The 10,751-nt window shown below is 50.1% G+C and overlaps 1 protein-coding gene across 1 annotated transcript in view; it reads right to left on the bottom strand.

Moving 5' to 3' along the window:
* Positions 1–3,389: 3,389 nt before the first annotated feature.
* Positions 3,390–10,751, bottom strand: part of SYT17 (synaptotagmin 17) — a 34,638-nt gene continuing 27,276 nt past the window's right edge. Inside the window, exon 8 of the mRNA XM_058035571.1 lies at positions 3,390–4,408. Coding sequence (XP_057891554.1) covers positions 4,212–4,408 — 197 coding nt within the window. The 3' untranslated portion in view covers positions 3,390–4,211. The remainder of the gene's footprint in view (positions 4,409–10,751) is intronic.

Raw genomic sequence — 10,751 nt, 5'->3', positions numbered from 1 at the left:
CCGAGGGGACCCGCACCCTCAGTGCTGCCCAGCCCGCCCCCGGCCCCGGCCCCGCTCCGCTCATCCGAGGGGACCCGCACCCTCAGCGCTGCCCAGCCCGGCCCCGGCCCCGCTCCGCTCATCCGAGGGGACCCGCACCCTCAGCGCTGCCCAGCCCGCCCCCGGCCCCGCTCCGCACATCCCAGACGGGACCCGCACCCTCAGCGCTACCCAGCCCGGCCCCAGCCCCGCACATCCCAGACGGGACCCGCACCCTCAGCGCTGCCCAGCCCGGCCCCGGCCCCGGCCCCGCTCCGCGCAGCCCGGACGGGACCCGCACCCTCGCGCTGCCCAGCCCGGCCCCGGCCCGGCTCCGCACATCCCAGACGGGACCCGCACCCTCAGCGCTGCCCAGCCGGCCCCAGCCCCGCTCCGCACATCCCAGACGGGACCCGCACCCTCAGCGCTGCCCAGCCCGGCCCCGGCCCCGCTCCGCACATCCCAGACGGGACCCGCACCCTCAGCGCTGCCCAGCCCGGCCCCAGCTCGGCTCCGCACATCCCAGACGGGACCCGCACCCTCAGTGCTGCCCAGCCCGGCTCCGGCCCCGCTCCGCGCAGCCCGGACGGGACCGGGGTCCGTGCGCTGCCCCAGCCCGGCTCGGGCGCACGCTGCCCCCAGAGCGCTGTTGTCACCCCCCTCGGCCGCAGAGGAGTAAGGACAGCATCCCTCCTTGTCCCCCCAGTGCAGCCCCAGGCGGTGTTTGGTGTCCCCATCCCGCAGCGCCCCTCGGACAGCCCGTCACCTCGGGGTGACAGACGGGACCCCGCTGCAACCGGGGAGCGGCGGCTGCGGCAGCGAACACTCGGGGAGGGAGGCAGGGAAAGGCTCCCAGGGCTGCGGGGCTGTGGGTTTATTAACGTGTCAGTGCCCCATTGTGTGGTGGGTTTGGTTTGGTTTGGTTTGGTTTGGTTTGGTTTGGTTTGGTTTGGTTTGGTTCGGTTTGTTCGGTTCGGTTCGGTTCAGGGGGTGGGGTTTGTTGGTTTTTCTCCCATGTTTGGTTTGGGATTTTTTCCCAGAGCAAGGCGATGCGCTGACACACTTAAAGAGCCTGGAAGAAGGATCCCCCAGCTGTGCCCGGGGCTCCAAGGCTGTTTCAGGAATTCGCTCTGTGCCCATCTGCCAGGTCCGTGCTGGGTCCATGCCGTCATGCAGCAGAAAACCTGATATGATACAGCAGTCTGTACCCATGTAATTCAGCGTGTCTCCTTCCTGTGGTCAACGTTTTGTTAGACATAAACGTCAGATTTTTAAAAGCACTGTATAAAATCCTTTTCTAACTGTTGCACTCCGAAGGGAAATAGTACAGGCACAGATACTATACAATTTAGTGGTCCTGTTCAATTTCCAATTTATGCCTTAAATCAGCACTGAAGGAACTGCTTAGGAACACTCTCAGTGCTGTTCCCTTTTTATTCTTAGCTACAGAATAAAATTTTCAGCATTTTGGACCCATTTTTAGAGATTCAAGTATAAACAATTTGGGGTGACACCAAGCTTTCAGTACAGTAAAGCATCCAGACCTACTCCAGAGACAGTAACTCATTCAAACAACTTTTCTATATTAAGTTTCCTTCATATTAAATAAAGCCTTTTAAGAACACCTCCCCCCTTCCATACATTGATCTGAAATTATCTGGCTCAAGGAAAAGCCCATTGCTACAGCAGAATGCTAAAAATAAAGGAATTTGGATTATTAGAAGTCAAGGCATGTCTTTTCCCTTCTTTCCTGTGTGCCATCCTCAGATAAAGCCAGTGTTACAAACAACTTCTAGCAAACTACAGAACAAAAACCTTTGAGCATATTAATCTACTCCCAAAGCACGAATATTCATGTTTAAAGAGGGAGCAGAGATCCTGACTAATTTTTATGCTGGTTTCTAAAGCCAGACTCACGGCAGCGGCGTCCCCCAGTGCAGCTGGGAGCTCTGAGCTGCCCCTGAGGCACAGCCCCGAGCCTGGCACAGCAGCCGGGCACCAGCTCTGCTGCCAGCACGGGGACAGTGCAGGCACTCCGTGCATGCAGTGCCAGCCGCAGCTGCACTTTGGGTTACCTTCCAACTTCACCAAACATCAGATGTGCTTCACCTGCTGGCTGCAGCCCCAGCAGCATGGCCACGATTCATCCCTCCTGCTCCTCTCCCTCCCTCGCTGTTCTGTTTGCTCTGCAGGCCAGCAGCTCCCCAGTCTGCTTCTGTTCTGCTCCTACTGACCTTCCCTCTGGGCACCCTCACCACCTTTTGGCATCCTGACTGTTCCTCCTGTGGAACAGACACCTCATGACTTCGAGGACAGACTCAGGCAAGATTACTCTCTGTTCACATTTCATCCCCAGTGCTGAGCAAAGCTTGTGTCTGCTCTCATGGATGTCCTGAGCTCGTTCTGCTGTCCACAGGACCCACATGGAAGAATATTAATGTCAACCAGAGTAACTGCTGAAACCTTGCCAGAGCCTTTGTGAGCTACAGGCAGAGATCAGCCCCCTACAGCACACATTTGCCCAGGACTGCCTGTGGGGTCCCTCTCCACTGTGATTTTTTGATGAGACAAACCAGGAGGATGCCAGAGAACACAGATTTGCCATCAACTTCACTGCAGGACAGAGAAGAAATTCCCCTTGCAGAGAGGCAGGTTAGAACTGATAGCCAGCATCCACAGTGTGCTCAGGAAGAAGATGGCCCTGCACAGCCCTGCAGGCACCAGTGCCCTGCTGCTGAGTGCTGCTGACACAGAGCAGCTGTGCTGGGGAGCAGCAGGAGCCAGGTGCATGGGCAAAGTGCTGAAGGGGTGCTGATGTCAGAGTAACTACACAGACCCGCCCTGCAGCAGGAACACCTGGACAGCAGCAGGGATTATTGACCCACACACTGACACCTGCCAAAGCAAGCACTGAGCTTTTTTGGTTTGGTTGGGTTTTGTTTTGCTTTTTGAGACTCACCTGTCCCTAACTGTAGCAGATAAATAATAAACAGGTGAAATAGTCATGTGTGTTGTTATTCCTTTTCAAAAATCAAAATATTAAAAGCACAGAGGTACTGGGGTTTCATTTAATGAATAGAGGAGGGAGATGAGTGCTGCCCACCCTGCCACATGCCATCCCTGGAGTCTGACACATCCAACCCCCAGGGTGTTATTGGGGTCTGGCTGGGAACACCATGGCCAGACCAAGGCATCCAGCTCGCTCTCCACACCCACCTCCAGTTTCTCTCAAACTGCTCCCAGTTCATCTGCAATGAGTGACAATGGGGTAACTGCCAATATTTTGGCTTTTTTTCTGCCATAAGCATAACTGAAGGAGCTCAACACAAAGGTGAATTCAACAAGTATCACCCCAATCTATATGGCACAATTAAATAGAATTTTATTTTCAATAAATATACAATCTCCATCATACCAGACAATACGCTGTGGAAAATGTACAGAAGCAACCAACAGGACAGCTTGACTGTAGCTAAGTTCACTTGGTGACCTGAAGAACTACCTGGGTAAACACACACAACACAGAAAGAGCCACTGCAGTCTGTGAGAGATTAAAATTGTGGTTTCTGGGTCTTCTTAACCGCCAAAGTCCCTGGAGCAGGTGTTTTTTTGCACAGCACATGTTTGAAAGGACGTGAGCTGGTTTTCCCAGTACAGATGCTATTGGAAATGTTTATTTTGCTATATCAGCACTGAATCTACTGCACACACAGACTGCTATCGAGACTGGCAGGTCACCACTGACAGGACAGGGGATCTGTCCCACGTGGGCACACAAACACACACACTAACAGCAGCTTAATTCTGTTAAAACTACTACAAGGACAAAACTGCAGTCAGAATCGATTTCACCACAGGTTCTACCGTTTAAAAAAATATTCTAGCCTAATTACCACGTTCACCGACGAGAGCACACGGGTACTTATATCTCCGAGAGGATGAGCCATGGAATTGGACTGGAAGGACAGCAGAGGCAACTCCCAGCTCCTGCACCCACTCCGTGCTCGCCACGGCACGAGCTGCCCGGCCCCGGGGGCACAGCCGGGCCCAGTGGGGTCACCGAGGCCAGCACAGCCGGGTGCCAGCGCGAATCCAACGGAGCTGCCGCGGGGCGCGTGCGGGGTGTCAGGCGGGAGCTTCAGGGGTCGGCTCGGTTCTCATCTCGTCCGCCTGCCCTGCCGTGGGCACCCGGCTCAGGTCACCTCGAGGGAGGCGGGCGAGACGCGGTCGCAGTCCTCGCGGGAGCGCAGGCTGTGCCACTGCTCCACGGCCGTGCGGTGCGCGCTCAGCATGCGGCGCCAGTGGTTGGACTCGGGGGCGCCCGTCGAGTACTGCCCGATCACGATGCGGCCGATGAAGTCGTTGCTGCTCTTCACGTTGTGCCCGTACACTGGGGAGAGCAGAAACACACACCGGTCAAGGGAAAAGCACAGCCCTGCCCCAGGAAAACAAACACAGATGAACCCCCACAGCACAGGTTGTGGTGGTGTTCACAGGACGAGAGATGAGAACCTTGACTCCATGTTTCAGAAGGCTGATTTATTATTTTATGATATATATTATATAAAAATATATATTATATATAATAATACATAATATTATATATTTATTTAATACACCATATATATTAAAAAATATAATATTATTATATATTACAATAATATTGTATATAAATATATATGATATATATAATATCATATATATATGATATATATAATATCATATATATTTATATACAATATTATTGTAATATATAATAATATTATATATTTTAATATATATATTAATAAATATATATTATATATATAAATATATATAATAAACATATATACATAAAAATATATATTCTATATAATATCACATATATTTATGTATATGATATATATACATATATCATAAATATATATTTATATAATATTATAGATTTATATAATACATAAATCTATAATATTATATAAATATATATTTCTTATATATATTATATTAAAAGAAAAATGATATATTAAAACCACACTAACAGAATAGCAGAAAGGATTTCACCAGAAGGGTAGCAAGAAATAGAAAGGAAAATGGAATGATGATAAAATCTTGTGACTGATCACAGAGTCCAAGACAGCTGGGCTGTGATTGGCCATCAATTAAAAACAAACACATGAGACCAATCAAAGATGCACCTGTTGCATTCCACAGCAGCAGATAATTATTGTTTACATTTCATTCCTGAGGCCTCTCAGCTTCTCAGGAGGAAAGATCCTAACAAAAGGATTTTTCATAAAATATGTCTGTGACACCAGGTGCCAGCATTTTTTGTATGGAACTCAGCATCTGAAAAATGCTAGAAACAGGAGCTTGGAAGGACTAAAATGAGCTGTACTACAGACTGAAATACAATTCAAATAAATGAGACACAAATCCACAGTTACCACAGTATTTACCATGAGTAGGTAAAGTAGACTCAAAATGATTTGGGTTGGAAGGGACCTCAAAGATCATCCTATTCCAACCCCCCTGCTGTGGGCAAGGGACACCTTTCACTGGAGCAGGCTGCTCAAAGTCCTGTCCAGCCCTGAAGGAAAATTACATCATATAAAGAAGTGCCAAAACTCTGCCTGGCCATCACAAAATCCCAAAAGCAGCCCAGCAGCCTGACCCTGGGGAAGTGCAGAAGCAGCATCTCAAAGTGCCCTCCTCCAAACACACTGCACAAAGCACTCCAGTGCTAACCCACAGCCTGCCCTGCTCCAGACAGGAATTACACAGGCCAGGCTGTCAGCAGGGTGTTTACACAGCAACATCTGCCATAATTATCACTGCAGCTACTTGTTAAACCTCCAGGAAAGCAGCGGAGGGGAGACACCAGCCCAGCACCCTGTCCTTGGGATTAGCCCAGTCTGCTGGAAGGAAAGGCTGCAGACAGCAGCAAACCCTAATGATGGGCCTGATCCTGGGAGAGGCTGAGCCCTCCCACCAGACAGCAGCAAAAGCACTGCGTGTGCTGCAAACTGAAGCCCTGCCTCAGCTCATTAAAAAGTTGAAAGGAAGTCTTTGCAAGCTGAAGCCAGGCTATCCACAGGCACTGCCTGGAATATCAACGATTTAAAAATCTCCTCAGGAAAGAGAGGGATTTTTAAGGACAAATGTCAACAGGAGCTCCAAATCCAGCTGGGCTGGTGCAGCCAGAGCATGTTCAGCCTGGCATGGAGCCCCTGCCAGCAGCACCAGCCCTGCAGGGCTGCTGGAAACCAGCACTGGCAGTAAAACCAGCTCTGGGAGCCCCCGTGGCATCACCCTGGTGTGAGCACACCCTCTCAGGCAGGCAGGACACTGAGCACAAGGCACTCAGCCCCACTCCAACCACACACCTTGGTCAGGGATGTGCATCTCCTGTTGTAACACACCCCCAAGGGACCAGCATCACTTTAACCTGCCCCTCTGCCATCTCCACACTCTGCCAGGCTGGTTCCTCACCCCTGCACCAGTCTGGGGTCCACCTGCCAGTGCAGCCCTGAGATCAAGCAGTGCCAGGTTACAGCTCACTCCATCCCCTCTGACAGCTCTGACACACACAGTTTATGGGCAGAGATGCTTCTGCTCACCAAATTACCTGTGGATTTTTCAGGTGACAGCAAAACCTTCAAATGCCCAAGTAATTTGTTCAAATAATTGCTCTGAAAAATCTACCCTGCAACTCAGAGCCCTGTAAGTCCATCTTCAAGTGACATTTAGAAATGATCTGGGGTTCACCACCCCAGCAGGAAGACTGAATCTCTTCTTCTGCCTGTCACCATCAGTTATCTGGGGCTGATGCCATCAGGACATGTTATCAAGTAAGTGCCTCTGTCAAGAGGCCAGGTTGGTGTTTTTTGCAAAGGCCACCTTCTGAGGACACAGTCAGGAATTCTAAGCCATCCATCTCCAACTAATACACAGCCTGTCTGGGTTATTAATGAGTTCTCCTACAAGGCAATGGATCACAGGTGTAGCTAGCAGGACTATACTAAATGTTTTGCTATGATTTATTAGCCTACAGAAATCAAATATTATGATAAAACCACGTAAAAATCCCCCAAAACCAAAATTTTCCATAGGATTTTTTTTTTTTTTTTTTTTTTTTTTTTTTTTTTTTTTTGTGGTCTTTTTGTTTGTTTGGTTTTGGTCTTGTTGTTGTTGGGTTTGGGTTTTTGGGGGTTTTTTTGGGTAAAATTAAGGATGATAAAGCCTAATCCTGGGAGACAGCACCAAGTAATTTAAACCAAGAAGCCTTACAGGCCATCAATTAATCACAGGATAAATTAACAGTGGAGAAGAAGCACCCCAGGCATACTGATTCTTCAAAAACACTCCATGCCAGGACTGTAAAACAAGCAGGTGTGCTAACTAAGGGCACCTGCCATTCTACTGTTGATCCAAGTACTTTGAATTCTTGTAATGCAACCTGCTAATCTCATTGTGTCAGGTAATTAGCATGCTGAGTCCTTTGGGGTATTAATGGGCTAATTATACAAGCATTGTTGCTTCTATCATTAAGTGATGTAGATAGCACAGAGACTCATTGCTGAGGAGCAGGGAAGGCATTTTGCAAGGCCAAATTCTCATTCACACACAGACCAAAAGAGGCTGCACTAGGCTGACCTCAGGTTTCCACACTCACAGCTTCACCACAGCAGCTTCCTCAGATGAGGAGAGGTCTTTGTGTGCCAAAAATTCAGCTCTACCCATCAGGTCAGAGCCTTTTAAATTCAAGGGCATGCCTTTCTGGGAGGCTAACTGCTGTATTCCCTGCTAAAGGGCCAGGATTTAGGATTTGCTGAGTCCAGGTGTGTGACTGAGCTGTGCTCCCTCATGTCTGAACATCCCCTGGCAGAGTCTGAAAGGAGCTCATAGTAAATTTCAGATTCAATCTGCCCCTGTCCACAGAAACAGTGACACCACGGAGCTGCTCAATAGCAGAAAATAGAGTAATTAACATTTGGGATTTTCAGACTGATCCAGACTCTGGTTATGAACTGGTAGATGCTGCTTTCCATTTAAGAAGCATATTTTCCTGACAGAAACTACACACCTGATCTCATGAGCTCTTTTTCCACCCTCACAGTAATTTACGCAATAGCAACATCCATTTCTAGGCCAACACAGAGCAAAAAGCAATTAAAGAAGCAGAGGTCAAACCAATTCTTTCTGCAGCTGCTCTTCAGAAGGACACATTTGGAAACAGAAAGGCTTCTTAAAAAGACATTCTTTATAACAGAAATGCTGAAATACAGAAGCAAATCACCTTTACTTATATCCATTAAAAGAGTGGAATCGTTGAGGACAAGGTACATGGTGTAAATAAAACATTTTCACGTTATGAACTTATTGATGCAGCGTTCCTAAATGATCCATATCCCACTGATGGGGGCCTGGGTGCCACTGAACTGTTCCTTTGGGGTCAGGGCCCAAGTTCCCCATTGGGCTCCTGCACAGGAGGGAAAGCTGAGCCCCCAGCCTGGCTGAGGGCACTGCACAGCCCAGAGCTGCTGCCCAGGGGATGCAGTGGGCATTGGAGCTGCAAATCTGCCTGAGCTTGCCCTTGTCTCCCACCAGCCTCAGTCACATGGAATCACTTTTGGCCAGTTGGCTGTTTCCACTCTGTGATTAAGCCACGAGGCTGCCTGGCTGGCATCAGCCCTGGCACCAGACCCAGCCAAAATGCCTCTCACCTCCCCTCTGCACGGAGAGCTGCACACAGAGCACTTGTGCAGAGCATGACTGCAAATCATCATCATCTGTGAGTCACCTGCAGCAGCAGGATTTAATCTGGCATTTCAGAAAATCATTCATCCTCTGACTGACCACATCAGCATCCTGGGAATGGCCAGGGAGGAGCATTAACTAAGAAAATTTCCTTAAGGTAACTTCAAGGCTATCAGTATCATTTACAGGATGGGGACACGTCTGAGCCTTGCAGCTGGGGTCATGAAACATCTGCATCTCCTGCAAACGCTTTGCCAGGTGTGCGAAGCAGTTCCTCAGCAGTTCCTCAGCAATACTGAGCAATTCCTCAGCAGTTCTGGGCGTGCTGCTCTGCCCTGTATGGCCACACAGCGCCTCACTGCTGCCTGTCCCGCAGCACCAGCAGGGAATGTCAGCGTGGAGAGCTCCACACCAACAATTCACCCTTCTGCAGCCACCTGCACCATCACCTGCAGTGCAGCTAAAACATGTAACTCAGAGAAAAACCAGCAAAAACGTGCCCAAGGCTGCACACAGGGGGCTGAGGGGCAGAGTCCCCCTGAGCACACGGATCTCATGGGACTGTGTGGTGTCTCTGGCAGAACCACATCCCTGCTGGCACTGACCCATCAGCACTTCAGCACTTCCCACTCAGCCTCAGCCCTTGGTGAGCTCTCACAAAGTGCCCCCTTCACACACCTGCCCATTCAGGCAGGCAGGAGCCAGTGCCCAGTGTCCAGCCCTTTCTGTGCCCAGCAGGGCCTCAGCCAGTGGGGCTGAGCTGCCAGGTTAAGTAGGACTGAAAGCTGCTCCTGAACTGCTTGACATCAATGTTCAAAGGCTGTTTAGCACAAAGAGGTGCTAGGAGGAGCAGCAGCAGCTGGACTAATGATGCACACTGAGAAGGTCACAGGCATGGCCCAAACCCTGCCCTTGCTCCTCCAGCATGGCCTGTCATATTTAGTAGAGACGAGAGAAAAGCACGGGAGAAGATGCCGTGGTTTCCCATTTATCAGTTTAATCTCCACCAGGGTCTGATGAGCACATTAAACTCTTTCCAGCCTTCCCCTGCAGTGGCTGCACCTGCCCAGCTCCAGAGGGAGCCGGCACTGCTGGAGCTCATGGCCACACACAGACCCAGCTGCTGCCCCAGGGACAGTGCCACAGCAAGAGACCCTCTGGAAACCTCCTCCAGGAATCCTCTGGAAACCTCCCCCAGGGACAGGGAGCTCCTCCCTGCACACGCACCCCAAAGCAGGAGTGTGCCAGTCACAGCCTGCTCTCAATCCTGGAGCAGACACAGGGATCCAGGCTGCAGGGGAGCTGTGAATGCACAAGTGTGTCCTGCAGAGCTCAAGGGCAGCGGGGATGACACCTCATGAAATTACCTCATCATTACACTGGAATAATGGGCTGGGATCATCTATTGCAACAGCCCAGAGCATACTGAAAAGGAGTGTCTGTGGCTGCCTTTTGCCACTTCTAATTCCCCCTTTTTGTAAAACTGCATCTTAATTCTCTGCACTATGAGCCCAACAAAGATCCAACAAAGCACATTTACACACCTGACAACACCAGAGCCACACAGCACCTGCAGACACAGGCAGGGACAGCCATGCAGGAGAGGCAGCCTCTGCCAGCACCATCCATCTCCTGAGGCAGCCAAGGCCAGGCACAGACATTCCATTTGCAGACAATGCTCTGCTGCCACAGCAGCTCCTGCCACCCAGACTTTTCTTCCTTTGATACACAGGCAGATTATGGCCCTGCAAGGGGTTTGAACAATTCCTTTCACTGCAGTGTGAGCCAAACAAGATGAAGGGCTGAGGGCAGCAGAGCCATGGCACTGCTTAAATGAAGAGGCTTGGCAAAAGGAGCAAGCACCTATTATCAGCCTGGAGAGAGGAGGGCTTGCTCCCTTCCTTAGGAGAAAAAGATTATCAAAAGATTCCAGAGAGCTCCAGGACAGGCAGTTGCTGCCACATCAGATGCAGTACATTTATTAACTAAGTCAGGAG

Source organism: Melospiza georgiana, chromosome 16 (genome assembly GCF_028018845.1).
Source record: "Melospiza georgiana isolate bMelGeo1 chromosome 16, bMelGeo1.pri, whole genome shotgun sequence".
NCBI classification, from domain to species: domain Eukaryota; kingdom Metazoa; phylum Chordata; class Aves; order Passeriformes; family Passerellidae; genus Melospiza; species Melospiza georgiana.
Note: the sequence above shows the minus strand (reverse complement) of the source record. Positions and strands in the feature narration are given on the sequence as shown.